Genomic DNA, 27,497 nt, shown 5'->3' on the forward strand with positions numbered 1-27,497 from the left:
GACTTTGGCTGCTGTAAAATAAAGAAACTGCTCTGATTAGATACAGAATCATACAGCAGAAGGCACACATGCTTAATACAACAGTACAACAATGTTGGTTAAATAAGCTACTCAGAGAATTGCAAGCTCCTCATAATGGATTTGTGTACAAAATACCTATATAAAACCAAGATAATTTCAACAAGCAAGTTCTCTAAGAAACAGCAGGCTGAAAATACTTCATGTGACCATCACTGATCTAAAAATCCAATTCTTTATTCTGTGGTTTTACTATGCTAACAACAAATTCCACCCCATAATAAGAACAAAATAAAATACCTTTTTTTGATTTTGCTCCAATCTTCAACTTTGATGGCCAAGCAATCTGTGTATTTGTTTCTTCCATAATCTATTAAAATAGAAAGCATTTTCAAAAAATTAAGTTTTTCTCCTTCAAAAGCATACATTTATTGTCTGAAAATACAATGTTTACCATTCTTAAAATTGCTGATTATTACTACTTTTAAACAGCACAAGCCATTAACTGTTTCTCTGGTTTTCCTGAGAACTTTTGTCTGTTAAGTGTGGCTGAGTTCTGATCATTTAAAAGAATTCCTATTCCCATTCCTAAGATGCTCAACAGCTTCCATGAAGTTCAAATGACCACTAATAGTTACAGCAGGGAACTTCAGAGGGAATTTCAAATCTTTACAATTCAACACAAATATTTATTCAGTTACCTTAAACTGGTTTTTAAGTAAAACCTATCAAATTTAAATTGAATCTTTTTGAGTCTCCTTAAGTCAAGATATATTGGTTTGCTGCACCTTGACCCAAAAGAGCTTTTCATTATAAACTTATCCAAACTGCAGAATTTTTACTTCTTGATTATCAGGTCAGAGAAGACATTTGACAGCATTTATTTATTATGACAGTGTGTAACCTACCTGTACATCTCCAACCAGCCAACAGGGAAAAACTATGCACACACTCTTATACTGTGAAAAAATGCACTCATTTAGCTCAGTGTCAACTCTCATTCTCTTGCTGCCTTTGGCTCAGTAAAAATTCCATCAGCCCTATTACAGGCATATTAGACTGAAATTTCATCCTGGCACAGAGCTACAGTGCTTCACCAACCCATTTAGTTGTAAAACAGGAGAAGGAACTGCTTGACACCAAAGATCTTAGATAAATGAATGGAAATACAGCTTCTAGAAATGCTGGGTATGTCTGAAACTAAAAGACTTCTTTATACCAAGATCTTATAAACAGGTATGGTGAGCTCATACCTCTCATCACACTTAAGATGGAATGAAAACAATTAAAATGTCAAAAAAATTAGCAAAGTCACTTCCAAGAAGAAAACTAATGCATTAAGAAAACAGCTACAATACCAATAAGTTTTTCATAGCAGTATAATTCAGAATTAAGGCAGATTTCTCTAACAGTTCCTAATTGTTATCTTCTACATCCAAAACCCAAGGACACCACAACAACTTCCAGATTAGGATGCCATGTGGAAAAACTGAAAGCATCAGTCAGACTTCATTATACTATACTTTTGGTTTCAGCACTATTGAATAATAAGTTACAGCTGAAATAAAACATTTCCAGGAGGGTGAAATTCTACCAGCAACATACATACACTTTTCACTATTTTTCAATCCAGATGTGTAAAAAGCTATTTCAAATAATTCACTTGTCTCTGATAAAACGCTTTGGCCCAGGATTTTTTTTTATAATTGTGCAACAGGCAGTGAAATGCACAGAAAATTGGAAGGCACTAGTCTAAAGGAAAAGGGAGATGCTAAAACAAAGAATGGTGCAGGACTGAGTTATAGAAGATCCAACATGAAAGGAACCACAAGAGAGGAGACAGAAGATTGCATGTCATTCAAGGCAAGTGTTACATCCCATCAGTCCTTTATCCTCTCAATAAAGGTTGGAGACGTCTGTCTTATAGAAATTAAATCCTCCCCATTTCTTATGGTAAATTCAAATAAAAGGAAAGCCCACAACTTCACAGCTGTACATTCTGGGGACATATGAGAAAGATGCATATGAGATCTTCAAAGAAAAAGCAGTTTGACTGCCAGCCACTGAGAGCTGGCCTTCTACTATCCTTAAGCTCTTTGCAATGCTAAAAATTGCCACATTAGACAAAAAAAGACAACTCAGTTTGATCACTACAAAGACAAATTTATCTCCTAGAGAGACAAAAAAAAAAAAAAAAAAAAAAAATTCAGGATGCATTTAAATGAAGTACATTTACTGAAGTATCAAAATACTCACTCTGTGCTGGTTCTCAGCTCTAGGCTGTAAGATTACAATAAATCAGGGTTTTCATGGGAACACTTAAAAAGAAATTAAACACTGCTTACTTCTCAAACCATCACTGTATTTAAGTTGCTATTTATGAATTGTATTCATTATAACAGCAGTGTCACAGAGCTCTGGAAAACTTGGAACTGAGTTTTTATTGCAGTAGTTAAACTTGAAAGTAAAGATGATATTGAAGACTGAGTAGATCACTTGCATCAACTTTTTGTTTCAGCTTTACCATCCAAACCCAGGCATTTTTAAGTGCCAAGATTATTTTGTTTCCTGAAAAATCTGGACTCATTCCATGACAACCTCAAGTGCATGTTGCAATGGAACAGCTTTATTAGTGAAAACTCAGTGTTGTACCATGAGAACAGGGGTTCTGCTCTCACATGAAAAAAACCAGAGAATTCACAAGTACTCCAGTTATAATACATGTGTTCCAATTGTAACTTCAGTTACATAACATTTAGAGGAAATTCAGCCTAGGGATGACTCAGAGTTCATGATCTCTGCAGAACAGCATCTCTGCACAGCTTATTTCCATATAAAGTAAGTGATAGAGTGAGACCTAATCAATGCTCTCCTCACCTTGGGGTATCAACTGACCCAAGGGATCAAGCACATCTGTCAGCAAGGTTTAATCCCCAAGTAAATAACCTCATGCTTCTTCTCAAAATGAAGAAAAACATAGGAAATTGTCTTTCTACAACTTTCCTTCCCCCACTTTCCCCAAGTGTAATTGTAGTGTTTACAAGCCAAAATATGTAAGCTATTCTCAGTGGAGAAAAAACAGAAGAGGACAAGACACTGGAAGACACCAACAAAACAAATCAGACTGTACTCTGACCCTGAAAAAAATTGGCCCTAGTCACAAATCATTGGGCCTTCAAAAAAAAAAAGTCTCAATGTAAGGCAGCTGGAAGACAAGCTTTTGGCTTCCTTGTATTCCAGCTTGAAAAGTTTATAGCTTAAGCACTTTAGGGAGTTTTTACATTAAGACAGTAAGAAATTCTTTTTCTTATGCTGTATTTTTTGTTTAGCTGATTTTGGATGAAAACTGGAATGTCCTGAATGAGACAAAACCAGTCAACCAAAACTCCCCCAAAGCCCACAAGTATTTCAGAATTCAAAGGAAGTATTTTACACACAGTAGATGAACAAGAACAACATATATAGCAGACCTTTCTTCATTTAAAGCAAGCAGATTAAATCAGAGTATTATTGTTTATAGTTAGTGTTGTTAAGATACCTATTTCTGACCTTCCCACTTTGAGATTTGGGCATCTTGGCCCAAATCAGGTATTAATCTCAGGTATTAATCACAGTGAAAGGAAAAACGGGTCAGTCAGGAATCCGTATCTACTAGTGGATTTCAGCAGTTTCCCAATAGGAATTCCTTCCCTACTTTACTGAGATTCTTTTTTCACACAAGTGGGGAAGAGAAAAAAATTAAATCAGTTTGGACTTCAATTCCACATGGGAAAGTAATTCAGAGACCATCTCACTTTACACCATAAAGATGTTATTCCTAGTCTCTCAATACTTGGTTTCATAGACTTAAAATGTTCATCTTTCATCTTTAGCTTTCAGAAAAGTTGTCTTAATCCCCTCAGTTTGTATATATTTACAGCTGTACAAACAAGTTTATTCTTATGGTTTATTTGAATCATGGAATACAACTTAGATGAAAATTAAAGGAAAATGTATTTCCATAGGACAAGCCTGAAGTAGAGTCATAACAGACAAGTGAAATTCTGCTTGGGGTGATCTTTAGCTCTTCCTCTTGCAATGCATAAGAGGTGATGCAACATAATCTGAAAGGATGACTAATCCCTGAACATGACTTTTGGCAGCAAGAACAGAGCAATGGGTGTAGCTGGAATCAGAATTATTATGTTTAATGGTTCATTGTTTGTTTTCTTGCTTTTCATTTTTGGGTGGTTTTTTTTTTTTTTTGTTTTTTTTTTTTTGTTAGAGGAGAGAGCAAGGCAAGAACAAGGATGAGAAGGAAGAACAAGACTGAAAAGAGGGTTGTGTGAAGTTACCCATTGTGATTCCAACTCCAAAACTGGTGAGGGCAGTGAAAGCACTTGCATTGCCAGAGCACATCAGTGGGGCAGCATCAAAGACTACTGGTTTGGTGAGGAAATTTGAGGAATATAAAAAGAGATTACAAAACTTAGCCCACAGCCTGGTGCAAGCACACAGCTCTTGTGGAAGTCTGGGCAACATTTCTGGGTACAGCAATAGATTCACATCCCAAGACCTGTTGTGATTTCCTTCCCCCTGAGGTGATCTACATAAGAAATTCCAATCAAGAATTCACTGTTTGTCACAGCTACTATTCCAAGTTAGAGAGCATAAGCACAAATTTTGCAGGTAAGGATGAGGGGCTGTTCCTGAGAAGCAGCAATGGCACATGGCCCCAGGCTCCCCACATTCCAGACTACACTGTCCAGAGTTTGTAGTACATGCTCCTGTGTGACAAAAAACCCCATCTCCTCTGCAGAGAACCAGCATTAAAACTATAAAATACAGAAAATGCTTTAAGTTTGTTGTGACTTCAGAGTGTCAGTACTGACAGCACACATTCAAGTGTAATCTGTTTAAAATACACAACCAAATGATGCACAGGGAGAACAAGGATCAAGCTCCATTTGTTTGTCTGTACAGGAAGGAGCAATGGGAGAACAGGGCTGTCCCACACAAAAGGACATGAGTGCCTGGGCATCTCCAAGGGCAGGGCTCCTCATTTTCCCATTTTCTAGTCCAGCTGGCAGAAACTCAGACATTTTCAGAAAAGGTGACAGCTTGGCTAGTCCTTCTTCCCTAGTTTTACTTGTCTTGGAAAAGGCAATATGTAAATTATTTTAGACATTACCCTCTGGAATAAGCAGCATGGATAAGGATCAATAATCTCATATGTTTTTGATCACGCTTCTACTGCAAGTCATTTGCTTCAATACTGCAGGAAATTGATCTTCACTCACTTGTCCATCTCTGTTAAACTGATTTTTATTTCAAGTTTTTATTAAATGCTAAAATAACTATCCAAAAACATTGACGTGTTTCTGATTGACATAGAAAAAGGGAACAGAAGGAAAATTTGCCTGCTTCCCACCTGTATCCTGCTACACAGTGTCATGTCAAGCTAAGCAAAACACCAAAACTCTTCCCTACAGCTTCTCACTGCCAACACTTTTGTGCAGACTGAGGTTTCCCAGAGGAGCAAACTTGCTGTTTGTTGTCAAGGGCTAATCCTAGCCCACATTGATTCTAACAAATTTACCACCTTCACAAGCTATTCAGAGCTCTTCCTAAAGACCTTAGCAAGAATTAAGGAAAGCATGAGCAGGATGAAGAGGTCCTGAAGATAAAATTAGAGGTCAAAGTTAATATCATAGGCAATGTATTTATTCATTGTTTTGATCAATGTGCATCAAAACTTAAATACTGAAATCTTCACTAATAAAGATATTAAGTATAAAAGCAATAAAAGCAGCAGAGTAAAAGAATCAGTTATATAAATCAAACTTTCAGACTGTATATAAAAGCTCTAAATCACTAAAGATGGAATTGGGAAAGCTGCCTATACAGAACTGGCTGGAATTTTTATTGTTTCCATTTCCAGTAAGGAATTTTTAGCCTAGTAAGGGTGAGAACACATGCATGTATGCACATACACATTACATTTTTTTAACCTCTACTTTACCTGAAAAGAGCTAAGATGATTTTTAAAACAAGGGTATCATTTAAGCAAATATTGCAGTATTGTTGTATCCAAAAACTGCATTAAGTGAATCGCCTGCAAGAATAAAATTTACAGAACTTTGGATTTAACTTACAAATACAGCAAATAAAGTTAAGTAAGAGCATAAATCAATCAACCAAATGCCCTTACCTATGGAGAAACACTGAAGTCCTTCAGTTGATTTAAATGTTTTGTTTACCCTCAATGGAAATACTAATCAAGGGTCACAGGTAACACTTTTGTTTTAAATAGATGACAAAGCATAGCCAAAACCAAAGAAAATATTTAAGCATACAAAAAAAACCTTTTCTATAGAAGTATCTGTTTGTGCAGCATTAAAAAAAAAAAAAAATTCTAAGAACGTATCACTGAAAAATGAAACTCCAGAGAAAACTGTTCAAAACACCAGTATATATCCAACTCTCCTCTCTGAAAGCAAAATCAGCAATTTTCCTCCTTAGAAGCCAGAAACCAAGTGTATATTCAAGTTGTATCATTCTCCTACTTGTCTCCTTTCTATTGATTTTCTTTCCCAAGGTAAAAGTACAAACATTTCTGATAAGGAAATCCCTTCTCTATTTTAAGGGAGGGTTTAACTCTCAGAATAAAAAGCACTGAGCACCTCAATTAGACGATGATGACAAACCACTCCTTCTCCATTGCTTTACAATGCAAAAGAGCTTGCACAGTGTTATGCCACTTTTTTGCTATACTTAAAGTTGAACTTCATCAACTAAGACTTTATATCAAAGGTAAAATCTCAAGATAGTGCCCACTGTATCAGAAGCAGCACAGGAGAAACTGGAGATTAAACGAAAAAAACTAAAAATCCTTGGATTTACTCCACTGCCTTAGCAGAATGGTCACTATACTACAGATGGGATGAATGCCATTTTCCACAAAAATGAAGCCTTCCCACCACTCAGCTTTGCCTGAACTAAGCAAAAAGTTAAGTAAGCATTCTTGATTTACCTTTTTAGAGTAACTGATCCAACCTAAATAGCCTCTTTTCCACTGGGTGGGGTTTTGCCAAAATGGAGACAAATATGTCAATCCCAAGATTTACTGCAAATGTTAACTTCCAGTGACATTCTTTCAGCCCTCTAATCTACACTGCCCTCTCCAAGCAGTTGCTTCCTCTTCCCAGGAAGCTAAATGAGAGGAAGCTCAATGTAAATTGGATTCCAGCATTCCCACCCCAGTCAGGCACTTGAAGCCAACTCTGGAAATGTATGGCCTTAATATATCCTTGTCATATGCTATGAGCCAAGCTCTACATCAAGAGGTTATTTTAATGCTAATGCAGATCCTGATTTCTACCCAGAAAAAGTGGAATGTGTGGAACCAGTTCCTGCAGCTCCAAACTGCTCCTGTGGTTGAAACAGAGACAAGACCCATGATAAAGTCTGATCACCACCAGCTCACAAGGTCTCACCACCAAGACAAATAACACAGCAAGAAACAGATCTGAGTGGTTGCCACCAGAAATGGAAATACAGCCTTAGGGGAACTACAGTTATAAATAGGCAGCTCAGGAATAGTCACGGCTGAAGACACACAGAAAGCCCTTCAGAAGTTACTTCTGAACATGGATAATGATTAGCTGGGGACATCTTAGTCCCAGGTCAATGATTAATACTATTAATGCCTGAAAATGCCCTAAGCCACTTGCATTTCAAGCTCTAGATATGCTTCAAGTTCATAGATTAAAAAGTAAGACTAATTCACTTCCAGCGTGATCTACTGCAAACAGAAAATTAAATTTATTTAGATATATCTATTTTTCAAATCTTCAAATAATCACAGGGGGTTTATTTTTTGGCATTGGTTGGGCATTTGTTTGTTTGTTTTCTTTTTTATTCTCTTGCTACTACTGTTTCCAAATACCTGGACTGTTTTTATAGGATGGTTTCACCACAAGTAGCTTCTGGCCTCAGTAACTTATACTGTGCTAATTATTTAATAAAAGTAGAAGCTACAGTTTAAACATGCTACAGGTAAGCACAGGAAGGAAAATGAGAAGAAACTACTAGTCTTCCTTTACACTCCTAAGCTTCTAATAATTAACAGAAGAGATTGTGGTACATTTGAAGCATTTGGCCAGTTGCAGCTTCACCACTCCAAGCACACTTATGTCTCTCTCAGGGAATAACAGAGCTTGCAGTCAAGAGAAACATGAGCACTTCAATACACTATTGGCCTAAATAATCCAGAGACATCTTTAAAACCCCTAAGTATCTGCAACTGGGAGAAAACATACAAACACCACTTCTGTTTGCTTAAAAAAGGTACAAAAAAACCCCAAGACACAAAAGAATGTCAAACACTCAGGAGCAGTAAAACACACAAGTTACTGGTAGCACTTGGTGCTTCCCACAAAACCAAGCTCTGCAAACAAGCTCTAAAAGCCAGGAAAGCCAGAGCTGAGAAAAGCCCCTCCAGGCATACTCCCAAAGCCCACAACACACACACACACACTGAGTAACACTGAAATGAAGAGCTTGGATGTGACCTGGAGTCCAGCCCCTGGGCAGAGCACCAGGAGTGCATCACTTCCAGTCACTACATTCTGCATGCAGTCCCATGAAGCCTGAGAGCTCCACCCAAACTCCACTGAAGCCAAAGTCCTCACCTATCACCTACTGCTCACAGGCCCTTGAGAGGGCTACAGATACACTCCTGTCCTGAGAAGTTTCAGAATGGAAGATTAGCATCAGCACTAAGATTCCCAAGGGTTTAAAAAGAAGAAACCAACTTGATGCTGACAGAGCTAAAAGCAAACCTAAATGATGCATGCAATTCCTCTTGGTCCACACAGCCAACCTCCACCTGTTTTGGATTATAAACTCTTCAGGACAGAGAATCACCACCTTCTTACATTTATATAAGAGTGCCACGCATCTCTACAGGGCTACACAAATTATCTGTTCCCTGGAACAATGTCCTGGCTTTGCTGGGGAAAGGGCCTTGTTTCCTATGAGGCATGAGCCAGATGTTGTAGGACTGGGTGGAAAAAATCCACCATCAACTGAAAATGGGCTTAGGACCAAGGACATGTAATAACCTCATATTATGTATTTTCTTTCACAGAATAAATTAGAACAACAATTTAGAGAGCAAGGACCACAAGGATGTTTTACATAAACAGTATGTAAGACAACAGCAGAGCAATCCATGTTTATTTAGGATTACCTGTCACTGAACTGCAGATCCAAGAGCTTTACAGAGAAAACTATGCCATTATTTACTTATTTCCTGCTAAATTATTAGTAGCTCCCAGTGGTTTTGAAAAATCCTCACTAGATGATTTTAGTTTTTCCCTCATCTGAAGCAGTACTTCAACTTACAAATATCAGACAAAAGTATGATAAAGTCTTCAGACTTTTAAAAATGACAATACCAAAAGACATTTATCTACTTTTCACTTGAATTCAGGACCAGAGGAAGGGGCACTTCTTCACCTATATTTACAGCCACGACAGGGCAGAAATATGACCTGAATTTCACCAAGAATTGAGGCGTATTCTGTAACTCCACAAGCAACTGCATTACATGTGCTTGTTTCTGGTAAAATGCTCAAAAGAATAATGCACTTTGACATTTAAATTGTTATTAAACTCTGGAAGTTGGAAGCTGACAGGAACAGTTCAAATCCACTGAGATTCTGCTTGACTATGAAAATCCAAGTAATACTGCTTTCTCACATGTTTAAAGACCAGCAAAAGAATGCTTATCACCAAACCCTTGCATTGACTTCCTTTAAAAACCTCTCTGCAACTTAACAAGGCACACAGAGTCTGTGCCAACCCCCCAGCCACAGCCTTTTTTCTCTCCTCCCTCTTGGTCTGCATGCCTTGACATACAAAATCACCTACTTGAATTTATGCCTTGTCTTTTGTCATTTCAACATTCCCATGAAAACTACTTCCACCTCACACACCACTTCCAGCCAACAGCTGACCTCTGGACATTGAATGTAGTTCATCAGAATACACCAAACGTGGTATTTGTTATGCAAATAATGCCTTCTTGTTCTAGATGTGGCCTTTCACTTCTCCCTCCCCATTCCACTCAAAATCATGCCAATAATGTCCTGAAGCCTCATTATTTGAATTGCTTTAAAAAATTCCTTTGCTGCAGCCTCAACTTCATATCTAGTTTGTGGAAGTGTCCTGGTGCCTTAGTTTGCAATGTGCCCCCAATGCCACAAACCACTTTCTTCCTCACTGCACCAACCTGAAACATGAAATGAGTCTTTATTTTGCCTCCACTCTGCCTTATTCATTTCACATGAGACAGGAAAATGTTAACTCTGATTAAAGGAAATTGCACAGACAGAGACAGTGAGTAAGCTATGAGCAACTGTCCAAAGATTTCTTCCAACAAAAGAGAACTCAAAGGAGATAGCTTCCATCTGGTTTTATTAGCTGTGGTATTGTGTGTATGTGCTTAGAAACTTCAGAAATCTACACTGAGGAGTTGATGATATTATAAGATGAATGCCATTTAAAATGAAGCAGCTTTAAAACTGCAGCACTCACTCTGTGCCTAGATAGTTATGTACAAGTATGACAAGATCTAAATGCCAAGATAGCCACTGTATCATCAGTGTGCATAAAGAGTGCACTCATGCATATACTTGAAGTTTAGAATATTTTGCTTTCCTATTAAATTCATCACAGTAATTTCTGCTATTACACTAGTGACTAAATAATTGTAAGGTACATAATATATACAGTAAATAATCAAGTAATCAAATACACATGTCAAATACACAAGCCACTCTAGAATAAGTATTTTATCCCCATCTTTAAGAATTATAAGCAGATTTATCCAAGAGAGAAAACACCGTGGTAAAATGAATAATGTGTAGAATAAAGCATAGGCTTAGCTTTGTTTCAGCAAGTAAAAAAACCTCAAAGTATTTTGATAAAATCCTAAGGAGGCACTATTGGCACATTCTCCTCTGTGTACACTAACAGTTAAGCACAAGCAGCACATTTGAAAAATTACTCTCACTGTCAGTCAAGGGCAACAGAAATTTGAAAATCCAAACATTTTGTCAGCATGTATACTCCTCCTCACCAGCCTTTATCAGGGCATCCCACAGTAACATGCAAGGTAAAGCACCTTTCACATTTTCCTTTCAGAAATGACTACTTAAAATTATAGCAAAATACAGCAAATTACTTCAATGGACAACAAGTCATAAAGGAGTGTCATGGCAGTTCAGCATACAGCAAGGTTTATGCTGTCTTCTCTGTACTAAAGACAAAACAGCTCACCATTTTTATTAGCCTGCAGCATGCAAATTTTCATTAACATAACTCATAAATAATGTTCTTCACACTATTCTTAAAAAAAAAAAAAAAAAAAACACAAACAACAAAAAGACAAAAAAAAAAACAAAACAAAAAAACCAATACCGTGCTGCTTTGTAAAAATAATTTCCAAGTCATTATTCTTGACCATGTTTCACTTTGTAGTTTATTTGCTGCAGGACTCCTTTTTCTAGTCCTTCCATGCCTCTGTTCAACCACAAAGATTGTTGAATCATTTTGTGGATTGTGCATTTCTTTCTTAAAAGGCCATTGCATTTCTCAACCAAATATTTATGCTTTCAACAGTATCACAATAAGCTGCAAGTCAGTTTTTAATAACAGGATGCAGCATTTATCCACAAAAAAAATCACCACCTCACAACATCTTCTGGGTTAAGCCCCACAATGAAGCATAGCAAATGTTCACCATGCACATTTTAACATTTTTAGTTAAACAATGGGTAAAACTGTAAAAACTTGTTTTTGTGCACGGATAACAGAAGCATACATCAAAGAACCTGTTACTCATCTCATTCCTTGTATGGCTGGTAGCAAGAAGACACTTTAAATGACAGAATAATTTTTAAACATTTGATCAATACAGTGCAAACTGCACATGAAGTTTAGGTAGTTGGTCACATGCATAGCAATTGGTTGCCTTTTTTTTTTTCTCTAGTCAGGTGCTGTTATATAACAAATATCTTTCTTACCTTCTGAAAAAAGTCTTCCCCACTTTTCCCTTTGCCCTCTGCAGCAGCTGTAAAACAAAAGTGGGATCTGGTTACTAAACACACAGGAGAAAATTTGCAGGCTTACATATAGAAATTCTCAGTGAGTACACACGACTGTAAAATAAGAACTCTGGCTGTTTTTTCTGCAATAAATGTTTGTCAACAAGTGAGTAATACCCAGATCAACCTTTTACAAGTCACTTGCCAAGGACAGAATCCGAACCCTTCCTATTTGCATACTGGAGCTCTAACACACTGATACATATTTTAGCTACAAAATACACGTTGTGTAAGTGTTACAATTTAGTCACACTGCATACTTTGCCCTGCAATTCTACCAACAGTGGGATCAAAAGAAAGCTAGGAGAGCCTAAGACTTGCTGTATCAAGTATCACATAATCCAGATAGTTGTTTTGAGATTGCTGAATAATCTCCCACTTGTATTTAAATCCACAACTTCAAGTTTAGTTAATGCAAATTATCACGTTTAAAATGATACAACTGTTTGCACAGAGTTTATGTTGTATTTTATCCGTTAATCCAACTGAACTAGCAACCAGTTCAGAACACAGTAGCTCAAACTGATTATGAAGAGGATTGTTATCTTTTCCCTGGAGAATGGGATGCCTTCAAAAAGAACTCCAAGGGTGGAACAGAGTTTCCTGGATACAGGATTACTTACAGGATTACTGAAGCAACTTACACCATCCTTTTTTTTTTTTTTTTTGTATTTCTCATGTACAAAACAGACCACTCAAGCCCACCCCATCACCCTGGCTTCAAAGCTATGTTGCAACTACTTAGTTCTCCAATTACATAGCCAATTCCAAACTCTCAAGAAACTGTTAACTCAGCTATTCCAATGTGATAGCAAATGCAAGGGAGCAGATACAGGCTGGAGGCATGCGATGACTTCTACCCCAGAGGAAGAAGTGCCACTACATTTGAAATAAGCTTCTCAAATCTCAAAAACAACAGTTAAATACCACAGAGAAGAACACACCAGCAAGCTTTATCTAATGCAGTTCAGAAGTTATGATTCAACTCCAGTGCAGTCAGAGCAGAGGCAGCAAATGAAGCCTGTCAAGCATTCATCTTGCTGCAGAGCAATTCCAGACTCCTCAGTTCCACAAGTCTGTGAAAGAAAAGCCTTCCCCACCTTCAAAACCCATAGGTGCCTGTAAGAGAAGAACAAACTGGCCCATATTTCACCAGAGCAAGGTTTTCTGGAAGCAGAGAAAACAACTGGGGAAGGTTTGTTTTCCAGATTTATAAGCTACTGATAGAAGCAGGAAAACACAACTTCCTTGAAGCAGCAGTGATAGGTGCACATTGCTTGACATGTTTTCCATTAACTCAGGAATAGATAGGAAATGCTTTTGGGAAGTGAGGAACACACCACTCTATTTCAAGTGGAACATGGGACCAACATGCTTTTAATCAGAGGGTACATGAGATAAATTGGAGACAAGAACATGACAGATGTGTGGCTGAAGCTGCAGCTTTGAGAATAGACAGATTTTGTTCCAGCTGCAAATGCATAGTTTCCAAACTGAATACAAACAAGAGATGGCTTAAGATAATAGCAGTGATGCTCTGCAGGGCATTAAGTAGAATGCTGACAAAGTAAATTCCAAGCTTTTTATTGTAGGTTTATTTTTAATATGAATAAATCTGGTGACCTGATTTACAGCTTGGCCCCACCAACAACTGATGGCACAACAGATAGAATCCAACAAGCACGGACAAAATGGGAAAGAAGAGGGAATGAAAACATGCCAAAATGGGTTCACAGGAAAAATACCCACAGCAGTCGAGACAATTGGAAAGTTGGAGCAAATGGCACTTTAGAAAAAATCTTGGTTAGTAACTAGTAGATTTAGTTTTTACAACCTACTATAAAGATACGGTCTTTCATTAGTGCTTTTCAGCACATAAGATGCTTTATGATAACCCACCATTTGTCAGGTCTTGAGATATCTGTGAAAAGGCAGGGCAGACTGTATTGTGGCTTTTGGAAAGACACTGAAGTTGAAAGTACTTTAGAATGACTCTTCACATGTTAAGAGATACTGCAATCTGTTGGAATTTTGTCACTTCAAGACAAATGTCCAAGATGCAGCACTACTTAACCCAGGAAGATGTATGCCTCTGATTATATCTCATTTTTCTATAATAAGGTGGTCTAGTCATTACCATCTCCATTATGTATTGAATTAATAAAGAAAAGACACCCCAAATGGTGGCTTGAAGTATTTTGTTACACTAAGAATGATATATTTCACTATAAAAGAAAAAAATTGCCTAAAAACTTGAAGACAAACTACATGAATCAGTGTATTATGCTTCTTTTGAGGTTAGTTTTTTTTCCAGCTATTGTCTCCCTTTTTCCTCTTTCCTCTAATGATACAATTTTTGTACCAATTATCTACTTATTCTTTCATTTTACTTCCTGAATTTCCTCTGGTTTTTATGAGGAGCAATTACAGTTAAAGAAATTTAAATTCTATCAGTAGTTTAGGAATTTTGTGATGCTACCCACAATTACTGAATGTTTACCTTCAAACACATGTATGTTTACCCCTAAACTAAGTACCTATGTTTAAGAAAGCTCCCAACACATGTCTGAAACATTTTTGATTTATGTGAAATTATCTTGAAGTCTTTCTGCTCTCCAAACTAGATAAAGGCAATTTTAGCAGTTACGAAAATAACAGGAAAAACCAAAACCAGGGGCAAATTTATCAATTTCTTTTATAATTGAAAAGGTAAATAGATTTTGTTATAGCAAGACAAACCCAGCATCGTTTGCAGGGAAACCAGCAAGGGAAGCATTCCAGAGATATGAAATTCATGCAGAAGCCATTAAAATGCAAATCATTTACAGTGTTCTCCACATGCAGATGCCATTTAATAAGGCACTGAGGTTTTCCTCAAATCAGATAAACTCAGATAAAAGCAAATTTGAATTCGTGTTTAGGAAAAAAATTTCTTAGGCCATCATATCCCAAGATCATCTTTTCTAAACAAATCTTGTGAGTATTAACCCTGACCCTCAAAATAAGCTTCAGCTTTGAAATATCATATTAAGAAGCTGACTATATCTACATCTGACAATGCACTCTGGCAGATTATTTTTGCAATCTTAATAATAATTAGATTTTCAAACCAAGCTTTATTCAAAAAGCAGGAAGTTACCAAAAAGTTACCAAACTCCAAAGACAACAAACCTTTTGTGGAAGGCAGTGCTGTACCTGTGCTGCATGGAAGGCACAATAGAGCTCATCTCTACTAAATTTGAAATAAGCTTTCAGATTTTCATGGACAAAGTTTCACATTTTCTGAAATTAATGACTTCAAAATACTATACCAGTAACAAACAACTGATAATAAAGAAGCAATAATAAAATTTTTGCCTGGCACATGCCTTAGGAGATCACTCCATCCATCTGCTAGTGGTCCCCAAAGCAGGTTTGAGAGAAATCACAAACCAAATGCTAATTAATCCAGTTGTACCTGACTTCTGACTGACAAATTGTTTCATTTCTGCCAACTCAGGAAATACTGTTTTCTTAGAAAACAGTATTTACTTTATGGTATTGAATAGTTACTTAACCAACCCTCACAAAAACTGGGATTACTTTTACACAAGGTGGCTACATTGGTTTCAGAAATACAGATGAAACTTATGTAAATGTGCATAACAAGCATTTTATATTTTAAGCTATACTCTGTTTATTGTAATTTCTTCCATACCATGAAATATTTTATATTAAGATTTTTGCTTTTCAAGACATATTGGATTGCTGAGGTTCCATCCAATACAAATATGGAACAGTTGAAACAGGTGTTAACTGTTATGGTACCCATGAAGTGCACCATTTGTCTACTTAATCACCAAATCATAAAAAGACCCAATTGTAATTTCTAGGTTCACATGGAAAAAATGAATTTGAGCTTTCACTTCAAATGTTTTTTCAGATATTAAAAAAGTTATTACAATACAGGTCATATTTTACAGGAAGGGAACCCAAGATACACTGATTAAATCAGGTCTTTAACTGAATTACCATAACTTTGCTGACCTCACACATCAGTTTTGTGTCTTATTTTCTCAACTGTTGAAGTTATCAAAAACTCAGTAACTGAGTGTGATTGAGTTGGGGACTTTGCCTTTACATTGATTAGTGTCAAAATTTCTCCCTCTATCTGTACTGAAAGACTAAATTTTTAAGAGAACAAAAATCATGTTCTGCTCTTCAGCTCTCAACTATGATGAAACAAAATCATTCCTTGTATCAAAATATTCTTTAACATGACATATTATTTTCACTTTATCAATACAAACATAACTTCAAGAAGCTATAGAATAATATACCTGAAGGTAAAAGCTTAATTATCCTTTACCTTTCAAGATTTCATAATGCTTATGCCAGGAGTGTCCTTACATTATTTAGGTTTGAGTTTTTTCTCAAAGTGCCATGGAAACATGCTAGCTACATAACAGTGTTGGTTTTTATTTACTTCTAACTTTTTAAATGGAATGAACAGCTATTTATTGAAAGCCTGAGCTATTTCTTCAATTTTACCAATTTGCTGTCATACACAAAGAAATCCAACCAAAAACTTCTTTCATTGAACCAGAAACCACCTGACAAAGAGATTGTGTTTTCCTGTGCACCAAGTCAGGCACTAACCCACACATCCTCTGAAAGCTGGCTTATATCAAGCCAAGATAAAGAATTCCACCCCCATGACCACAGAGTTAAGCCAAATTGCTGAAAATATGCCTTTAGGAATAAAAAGATAGAGCGTACATTGTTAAAGAAAAAAAAAAATCTGACCTTAAATTGAATTTGCTGATATCCAAACAAAACAATTTTCCATTTTTCTTGTAATTGCAAAGCCAGTCTCACTTCCAGTTTTCAGCTAAGGAACTAAGAAGTCACAGAGAACTCTAATAAAATATAGTCTGCCAAAAGAAGTAACAAAGCTTAAGCAAGCAAGAAATCTGCATGAAAATGCAAATATTTGAGACTGTTAACTGGCTTTTCAATACGATTGTGTGTTCTTTTGCCTTCAGCAATTACAATAAACTTCATAAAGTAACCTGTTACATATAGCAATCTCACTATTTCAGAGTCTTATGTGGCTTCAAGGAGTTTTCCAGAGTTGATGAATGAAAATCAGACATTCAATTCGTCTCAAACTTATATACAGAGCAATCTTCAGGTTTTGAGGATGCTCACTATAGACAGGTCAGAATCAACTGATGGTACCAGCAAAGGAGACGGAGCAAAGGGAGAAAAGCTCCAAAATACCTGAGAAATTACTGGAACATTCACCAAATGAGGAAAAGAAGCAAAAAAAATACCTGTCCATATGTCCATGCTGACAAGAAGCAAGGACAAAGTCAGGACCTACATGGTACCTGGAATATCAGAGAAACTATCCACTATCTACATATTTTGTGACAAAAGGACTCTTAGACTGAGGGTGAAAGTGCCACCTTTTATTAAGAAGTCAGATAAATTTTAAAAGTCCAAACAAAACCATCCACGATAGAAACTTAAAAATGTTTATAAGGGATCATTCTTCCTGTGTCAGAGGAGCCAAAGAAGAACTGGAAGAATTTCAGCATGCTCAGTAAATGACAATAAGTAGCCTGTCAAATATCTGGACCGTTTTGGGTGGGTTCCACTGTATCTGCTCCAGTTAGCAGGAACTCAACACACAACTGCTGAGCTATCCACAGAGAGGCCAGCTGTGCTCCAGCATCTGACACACCAAGCCAGTGCTAGGAACAAAGCAGGCTGAGTCCAGGTGCTTTCACCCTGCCATCCAGGGTCCACAGGCTCTTTTGGGACTCTGCCAGCTGGAGGAGGCTCCCTGGATCAAGGCCTGTGTCATCAGCATGTGACTGTAGACACAGACAGGCAGCATAACCATCATCTTCATTCTCCCCTTAATACTAGTCATATTCACTTATAAGAATAAACACTTTGAAATTCTCCTATTATATTAATATTAAATCATTGATACTAAAATTAAGATTAAACCAGCTCTACAGTCAAAATCCACAAAGTTTCACCCACCCATCATTTGTGACGAATAAAGGGAACAGCAACACAGAGAAAAAGGGAAAGCTTAAAATAAACTACACTTGCTTCCACTAGCTCTGCAAGAAAAGAATGCAAGAAAAAAAAAAAAAAACATAAAAAACTACACACTCTCTGAGGACCAAAAAGACACTGATTTTCACCAAATATTCCTAGATATTTCCTCATAGTATTTCTAGGGACCTGACAGATTTGGCGACTGAAAGATAAGGGGAAAAACAAATACAAAAGGGAAAGAAAGGAAAAAAAATACAGTTGGGTTATATGGAAAGCAACTTGCCTTGTCCATTCCATCATCAATATTTTTAGAGTTGCATAACTATAAAACTCTATCTAAAAATCATTAATACATAACTGTAAATGTTAGCTATCTAACAGATTTTTCTAATTCTGCAAAACAAATGTATCCCTAGGGAAAAAGCTGTCTCTCGAGACTCTGCATAGCAATAAATCTGCTTGTTTATTTATTTTTAGAGACAAGTCACAGCTTGAAGGCAGGCTGTGAAGCTGGGGTTGCTTTGGGAGCCCCTTTCTCCCTGGTGGAAATCTCTTCTTTCAAAGGCACACGTGGGTGCAGCTCATCCCCACACCACAGAACGTTGCCTGGTGTGATGTGGAGCACAGAGAGTGCATGGCACGAGACTGAGGAGTTTAATGAAGATAATCAAGTCACTACTTTGCTCCCTGCCAGCCATTCCAGAAAAAAGCCAGGGAAACTGAGTAGCTGTCAACACTGTATTACCTGATTAAAATTACTCTACTAGCTGCCACTTGTTTACTGTTAGAGTCACAAATGCTCCATCATCTAACTGGGTAAAATATTCCTGGAAGTCTCCTACATCCTCCCTCAGATGCACTCAAGGACTCTTGTTGTTTCCTACAGAAGATATGCCAGCTGATGCTTCCAAACAAATTCTCAAAGCCTGACTGAAGCCTTCATTCCCATGGCTGACAGGATAAATCAAAGGCCCTGCTTTCTGGGATCTGCAGAGGGCTTTCTGGAAATTGCTTAACTAATAAAATTCAACTGAAGGCAACAATAAAACCAAACAAAGCACAACTTCACTTAGGATTTCCTGAAAGCATAAGGAGTCTCAAACAAACACAAGTTTTCCATTTCAAGTTTGTAATCACTTTGATGGTACCATGAAGGAGAATATCCGTGCAAACAGTGTGCCCAGCCACCAGGTTATGGGAAAGATCAGAATTGCAAGAAAGACAGACTTGCTGATTTTTCATCAAATAATTACACTATTATTGCCAGATTTTTAATTACAAGTTACATTTTTCTTCCATTTTAATCAATGGATGAAGACAGCTTTTTGACACCTAAATAACAGTCAAGTCGTACACCCTGTTTTTAGATCCTCTTACAACAGAAAATGTTTATCTGTGCTACTGATAATCCCCTTTTTACAAGTGAGCCTATCAAAAAGTCAATTTTGAAACAGCTTTGTTTAGATCCTTTGCTATCAGCATGAGTGAAACCTGATTAAAACCTTACTAAAAATACATTCAAGCACTGTAGCTCCCCCAGTTGTGAGAAGAACATCTTTGAAATTATACTGGGCACAGTAATAAAAAAAGGAAGAGAACAATTCTATTACTTTCATGTTTATAAAGCATTTTTTTCTGCCTATATATATATAAATAAAGCATCTGATCTCAGTCTTCCTTCACTCTTTGCCAAGCAGCTCCCTGAGAGATGCAAAGCGGAATCAGTCACATCCAAAAAGGATCACCTATACTGAGAGGCATAAAGGAAATGTGATGTAGTTTAGCTTCTATTATTTTAATCAAGGAGTTAATTGCCCTCCTACCCCCAAACAGGCTTTTCAGCATTTCAATTTTCCAGGAAATTGGAACTCTGTACCCAAAATGATAGGATGGGCAGAAAAAAAAAAATCACGTTGTATTAATTTGTTCCAAAGCAAATTGTAGTCAGAAACTGACAGCAGCAGCATGCAACCAGCCATGAAGGCTGCAAGAGCAGCCTCCCACTTCAAACACAAGCTTAGATGTTATCAATTCCCTTGACCTGTTACCCAAAGAGAGGTAGTTTTGGGGGAAAAAGCTGGAGATGGGCAGCTCTAGCAGCTGCAGGAAAATCTCACCAACATACCATGCTGGGGTTATAAAATACATCTCTGTATAGCAATAAAAATTATGAATATTTAAGCCAGCAACTCACTTGTCCACTACTCTAGGCTTCCTCTCTAACACAAGGGAAGAGACCAAAACACTGTGACAGGATGAAACCACTCCAGCCCTTCTTTCACCTGGCCTGTCTCAGTTGATTCCCCTCACTATTATTTGTGCATGAACTGCCATGAACATAACCTGCACAAAATACAGGGCTGTGGCTGCCTAAGAAAGTATTTAAAATAAAAATATAGAAGACAAGGACCCAGGGTGTAGCACTTTGCCCCTTCCCTTCAGTGTGGCCACTGTAAACACTCTGGGAGAGAACAGCTGAGTGAGCTGCCCCTGTGCTGCCACACATCTGGAAATGGGCCAAAGCATTCATGGATGCACAGGAGAAATAAGAGATGTACAGCTCTGCAGTGGGACTGCCTTGAGTCACTGGATGTGACAGCTCAAAAAAAAAAAAAAAAAAGAGCCTTTGAGTGCCTCAGGAGGCAGAACCTCCCTTGCTGCCAGTGCCTGACAGATCCAGCTCTGCCTCCAAGCCAGAGTATCCATTTAACAGGGCTCACTGTTTACAGGAGGAAAGAAAATCATAATATCAGAAGTGCCCTGGGGGCTGACAGAGGATACCTGCCAAATACAAAAGCTCTGCTCTCAGCAGATTGATGACTGGGGATATTCTTTCTATTTGTTTAGCATTCAACTTTCCCTCAATGCACAACCACTTTTCTTGTCAGGTTTGAGCACAGATACTGCATGATTCATTGCATGGGAGGGAAGAATGTAGCAAGGCTGCAAAAAAATTAGAAACAAAAACCCTACAGATTTGGATAAAAATGTACACAATATTTTTCTGATAGTCCTGCTTGTTATGAGTCATTCACAGATGTGGAGTTAAAGGAGAGAAGCCAAGATTAAGTCAAAGACAAAGCTTTATACAGGAAACTGTTTAAGTCTGTTGCAATGCAGGTTAAACACTGAGCTCCAAGGCCTTTTCCACCAGTGAGGAGACACTGCCTGTATCTCAACCCATTATGCTGAACAAGATTTTGTAATACATTTGACAGGGACAAAAAAAAAAAACCCATTATTTGGAACTACAAAGTCTTTTGCATTTCTAAAATTCAACCAGCCCCACAGTCTCCAGCTTCTTGGATGAAATTGGAATACTTGGAGAACAAAAGAGTTTCCCTTTTCTGTCCAAAACCCATACACTCTTAATTTCTATCTCTGTCAGAAGAAAAAAAACCCAACAGCCTCAGTTTTTTAAATAACACAAGTTGTTAACCTTTTTCTGTGTGTCTGTTCTCCCATTTCTGCATGTCCTTACAGCTGGTAACACTTGCAAATCCACACACCCCAGGCTGTTTGGCATCTCTTTTTCCCTTACCCTGAGAATTTTGAATGCATGCCATCTTCTATTTTGCATTCATCAGTATCAAAATATACTGATCACCTTAGATGCAAATTCTTCCCCAGACAAAAATCCATTTCAGGCTTCTTGTCATATTTTAATTCCAGGTTCTAAAGGATATAGGAATATAGAGGAATTCTAGAAGAGGGTGTTAAGTTTAGAACAGTCAATTTCCAGTTCAGGGTAAAACTGATTCGCTCTTATACACCAAGTTTGCAATATGTTAGATTACTGACAGTACTACCTAAGCAGTGCCCACTTGACATCAGCTGTTGCCTTGAGTATTTGCAAAAAGTAAATTGGATCTTTTTTGTATCTTTTACTTCCCCTAAATGAAAAACATCAGTTTAAATTTACATATAGAAAAATGTAAACCCACTTAAACACTTCATGAGAAGGATAACTGAGCTATAAACCAGCATTAAGTAGCAAAGGACAAAAAGTTTAAAAAGCCAAGAAGAAAAGCTTAAGACAAATTCAAGTATGTGCAGGCATAAGCACTGGAGTAAGGCAATGATGCATTCAGTTAATTAAAAAACAAACAAAAAAAAGAAGATAAAGGTAAAAATCACACTTAAACACACAACCCCATTTTCAGGAATACAGTGTATGTTTCAATTCATAGCTTTAAAGACAGGAAAAAATGGTGCCAGTTTATCTTGGATACCTTCATAATCAACATAACATTTGAAGAAGGCAAGCTCATCAGTTTGACCCAAGAATTAAACCAATTTGTTCCAGTAATATCACTGAGGAAATTGCAAAGCAGACTTTTAAAGAGAGAGTGGGATGAATCTCCCCAAAGGGTGGAAGCAGAGGAAATAAACTCACCATCCACCCAGACTAGAGATGTGTACCACAACAAAATGTGCAACAACTTGTCCCCCATTTTTCCATGCACTTCCTAGGCAAGAAATCCAAATTATGTATCAGCACAAAAATACAGTGATATAAGTTACTTTGCCAAACTCAAGTTTACTCACAACACCAAGATCTTTCTGCTTTTAAGAAACTAAGGAAATGAAGGAATTGTTTAGGTAAGAAGATCAAAGCACAACAGAAGTCTAGACCCTTCTGGGTAAAGGTGAACAAGTTTTATTTTCACAGCTGGTTTTATGTCCACATTTTCATCATCTACATGAATTTTTCTTATGAACAGCTCCCACATTAAAAAACACAACTGCTATATACAGCTGCCAAAGCATTAAATTATTCCACTTATGTGCACATATGTAAATAAAAACATACACATTCACAGCAAATCCAGAATGTCAAGCTGTATAATTAGGATTTCTAGAGACTGCAGTAAGATTAAATGGTTTACACTACAGAGGTAAAATTTGCCAGAAGCTTGGTATCCATGCCAGCTCCAATTATCCAGCATTAGGTGATGTGGACTGCATAGTATGTTAAGAATAATCTATTAGCTTTTAATCTAGAATTGTAGACTGTTTTGCAAAATAGAGGACGGTGACCTGAAAACAAGCAAAAGCACTCCGATTTTAAGGTGTTAATCAAAAATTAAACCAAGTTAGTTTCAATCTCCTAAACTGAGATACTTCACCTGGGAAATCCTTATCTGCTGTTTCACTGAGGAAGCACGACAGATATAAGCAGTTCTGGACTGAGACACAGCAGATGTATATACCCAGAAAAACACTGCCCTAAGCTGCCTCCAGGAGAGAGCCTCTTCTGGGCAAAAAGATACAACTCCACAAGAAATTCTGCACTTCTACTGGTAGCATGTCTTTTTATTTTGATTTTTTCAAAGTAAATAATCTTCTATGAAAAGTTTGCTTTTCATAGATTTTGGTAGAAAATCCTTGTGAAATTCAGGTAAACAATGATAACATTCTTCCACCATCTATTTTTCATTAATTTTCATCAGTAACTACAGAAAACAATTTTCTCTACAGTAGAAGAGGAGCTGATAAATCATGGAGGATAAACCATGCTGATATTTAGTTTGCTATTATATACTTTTTCAGAAAACCTGAGCATTCTTGCCAAACCAAGGGTAAGGTGGCATTTACAAGTGGAATTTCAAGTTACACAAGCAAGCAGCAAAGTGGCAGATTCATTACTGTTTCACTGTGAAGTTCTTTACTCTCCAAAGAATGCATGATGGCTCCAGTACTAAGAAACTGAGCCCAGGCTGTGTATGACAGTGTAAAAGCAAAGAGACCACAAGTTAGTCACCTAAAGGTTAAAATAAACCCAAACCAAAATCTTATCTGGCAGAACATACAGTGATATTTATTCAAATACCTCAATGCTATTGAGATTTGTCCTTCAGAGGTTCCAAAGCTCTTTCTGAAATTGAACACAGACATGCTGGAAGCACACATCACTAAAGGCTACACACAGGGGAGAAGCTTTAACTGCCCCTTCACCTTAAAGCACTGATCTAGGCTGTTAGCCCTCTTCACATGGGGACTCCTCCCAAATTTAGGCAGATCTTAAGTAAGCAAAAATAGCCAGGGATGCAAATGTTGCAGCATTAAAAAAAATAAACTAGCATCTTAGGGAAATAAAGGTTAACAACGTTATAGCTCAGTCATCAAACCTTGTATGCATTTTTGGGCCGTGCTTTCATATACATTATACATATACATTTCATATACATTAATGCTCAAGTTAATTTTTCTTGGTTTCCAATCTGTGTCTTCTGGCTACAGGGGAGATGTATAGAAATGCAATGATCCCTCCACCCCAAGTCTCTAAATAGATGAGTCTTTAAAAATCCAGCTGCATTAACCACTGGATTCTTTGTGATTTCCACTCCTAAAGACAAGGTCCTGCCACAGGATAGCTGAAACACTCCCAAGGGACTGCAAAGTCCTGGCAACACCTTTGAACTGCTACACTTGTGAGGAGAAAGAAATCTTCATTTGCACATTTCAGTACTCAGGAAGCAACCCTGCAGAGGGGTGAAACCCCCAGTAGATGCCTGGACTGCTCAAACCTATCCCAACACTGCTGTGGGCATCAGACTAACTCTAAATAAACATCACTTAGAGGAGTGTGGGCACCAAGACTTGAAAGCCAGCCTTTGTGGGCTGCTCAACCTTTTATTCAAACTTTATGAAACTGAGAGAGGCATTTAAGGACTGGGCAGGAAGTGGAGAGTTGAAGTTGTGTTGCCTACACAAAATATGTTACTCAAATCCTAAGATTCCTTTCTTTCCAAGCACAAGCAAATCACTGACTGTAGTGTGTGATCTAAAAGACTAACATCTGGCCCCCTGCTATCTAATTTGTATTTTTATGGACTCAAAGTTATTTCTACAACTGCTGTTTACAAGAAATATATAAGTCAGGAAAACTCTACAAAGCTGCATTTACACAACCTTGTGATACAGTGCAGGAAATGCTTAAGCTAAATTAATGACCACAAGTAAACAAGAAAACATTGTTTTGTGCTTTAAACAACTGCAATTCAGAGTTACACAACTCATTTACCTAGAAACCTTGACTATTCCTGAAATTAAACTCCCCTTTATTATGTTCAAGACTCAGGAAAGTCCTGCTTAGAAAGCTGATACAATACAAAACCCTTTAAATTCTTGCAAAATAAACTGGAAAGAAACTTGTAAACTTAAAGGATATAAAATGTCAAGCGCAGGGAAGTGAAAAATTAAAACAAAGAATGTGCAATTTCTGCCAAGATCTAGAAAAACAAACAATAACAAGTAAGGAACTAATATTTGGCACACTTCTGCCTCCAGTTCCTGCATGGGGGCTTTAGCTCAAGAAATATCATATTTTTGCAAACAAAAAGAGGCTTTAATAGCAAGATGTTATTGCAGCTGATTTAATGCAATGCTTTTTCAGGACTGTTGTACCATTTTTGCTCAGTGTTACTCAATTTGGATCTTTTCTGTAAAAGTTTGTCAATTTTTTTCTTCTGTAATATGTCAAGGATCAACTCCTTTTCCAGCAACAAATGCAAAACCAATTGCTTATCACCAAACACAATTATATTACCACCTATTCATAAAAACCACTATGGCCTGAGCATTGTCTAACATCTCTCACCATACTGCGCTTGCAAAATATCCCCATTTTTTACAAATATTGCCCATGTGTTTCATGCTTTCATAAAGCTTTTGCCAAAACACTCACTTTTCAAGTGACATGGAAAGCTGAGTAATCTGGAAAGAATGTCAGTGAACCAGAGAGAAAATTCAAGTCTACTTTCAAACCTTGCTATTTGCCCTGTTACCTGGCAATTGGTGTCCTTTGGAGCAATCATAATTAACTGTCATAATTAATGCACACATCCAGATCTGTTGAGGCTGAGCTGACATGGTACACTTAGCAATTTAATGAACAAGGAGCATAATGTCACTCTCAAAACTCCAGAGTGAATAAAACCAAAACCACAGCCAGTTTTTGTATCAAAAATACAATCCTTAAGTATCATCTGATAATTAGATAATGATTAGATTGCTATGGTAGCAGATAAGTTAGACTGGAAACCACAGGAAAGCAAGCTTTTACTAAACAGGTAAAGAAGTATTAATGAGGTTCTTTGCAAAAAGACCAAAAAATAACTGGCATAAAACATCAACTTAAGTATCAAGGAAGCCCTGGCAAAAGGAAAAATATTATGCAAAAGTCTTTAAAATAAGCACAGCCAAGAGCCCTACACAGAGAACACTGGAAGAGATTGCTCTTGAGAATAATTCTAGCTAGGAATGATAAAGACAGCCAGTATAGGAAAAAGGGCTCCTTTATTTATTTATGGAGCCACATTTGCTCCTGAGAAATCCCTAACTGTGCATGACTCATATGATGTAAAGCACAAACAGGCACTTGCAATAAGGTCCTTCCAATCCAGTTATACAAACAGGGGGATTTTTAATTTACAATAACCACATCTGTATGCTGCTGTATGGGAAAACAAGAACGCTGTGCAAATGCCTGATTTTAAACAACAGTTTTGTCTCAAACAGGCAAAGGGGCTTTGAACTGCAAACCTTCCTAAGGAAATACAGTCCACTTGAGAGCAGGGGGAAGTAGCTCATAGTCAGCATTCCCAGACATAAATAAGCATGGACTGGGGTCAGCTTTCTGCAAAAGAAGAAAGCTACCCATCGATAAAATTACTATATGTGTGTGTGCAATAGCCATCTATAGTTTCTTCAACCAAAAATGAACCATGTGAGTGTTTTATGTTCAACAGAATTAACAATAAACCAAGCCTCAAGCATTCAGTTTTGCTGCAGAGTAAAAATATAATGGCACTGCTGCCACTTGACAGCCAAGGGGATCTTAGCTTTGTATTTCAGTGAAAAACAATCACCACCCTGGAGCACAGATTGGTCAATACCCCTTATGTGCCCACTTCTGGCTACTGTTTCCAGTTAACACCAGCTAGTAGTTCATTTTAAAAACAAAAATAAAGCATGCAAAGAAAGCCTTCTTCTAGTCCTAAGCAGATCCTGTCAAGAAATGTTGAAAAAAACAGCTTTAGGTTTTCATTCTCTACCAAAATATGCAATAAATAGGAGTAGATGATGAACTAAGAATAGCAGTAACAATCACCCCAATCAAAAACACACAGTCTATATAAGAGGTGAACATGCTGTAACTCAGCCTCACTTTCTCTCTGATGACTATTTCAAGTCATGTCATTTTTCAACACCAAAATGCAATGCATGCAGGCAAGTATCACTATTACAGAAAATACTGTCATTTTC

The 27,497-nt window shown here is 37.3% G+C and overlaps 1 protein-coding gene across 2 annotated transcripts in view; it reads right to left on the reverse strand.

Annotated features, from left to right (window-relative positions):
* BICC1 (BicC family RNA binding protein 1) overlaps window positions 1–27,497 on the reverse strand; it is an 88,793-nt gene that overhangs the window by 43,931 nt on the left and 17,365 nt on the right. For both annotated transcript variants that reach the window (XM_079313274.1, XM_079313273.1), the window contains exons 2-3: window positions 12,090–12,136; window positions 319–388 (exon numbers count right to left, since the gene is read on the reverse strand). In XM_079313274.1, the coding sequence (XP_079169400.1) occupies window positions 319–388; window positions 12,090–12,136 (117 nt within the window). The remainder of the gene's footprint in view (window positions 1–318; window positions 389–12,089; window positions 12,137–27,497) is intronic.

This window comes from Erithacus rubecula (assembly GCF_903797595.1).
Source record: "Erithacus rubecula genome assembly, chromosome: 9".
Classification (NCBI taxonomy): Eukaryota; Metazoa; Chordata; class Aves; order Passeriformes; family Muscicapidae; genus Erithacus; species Erithacus rubecula.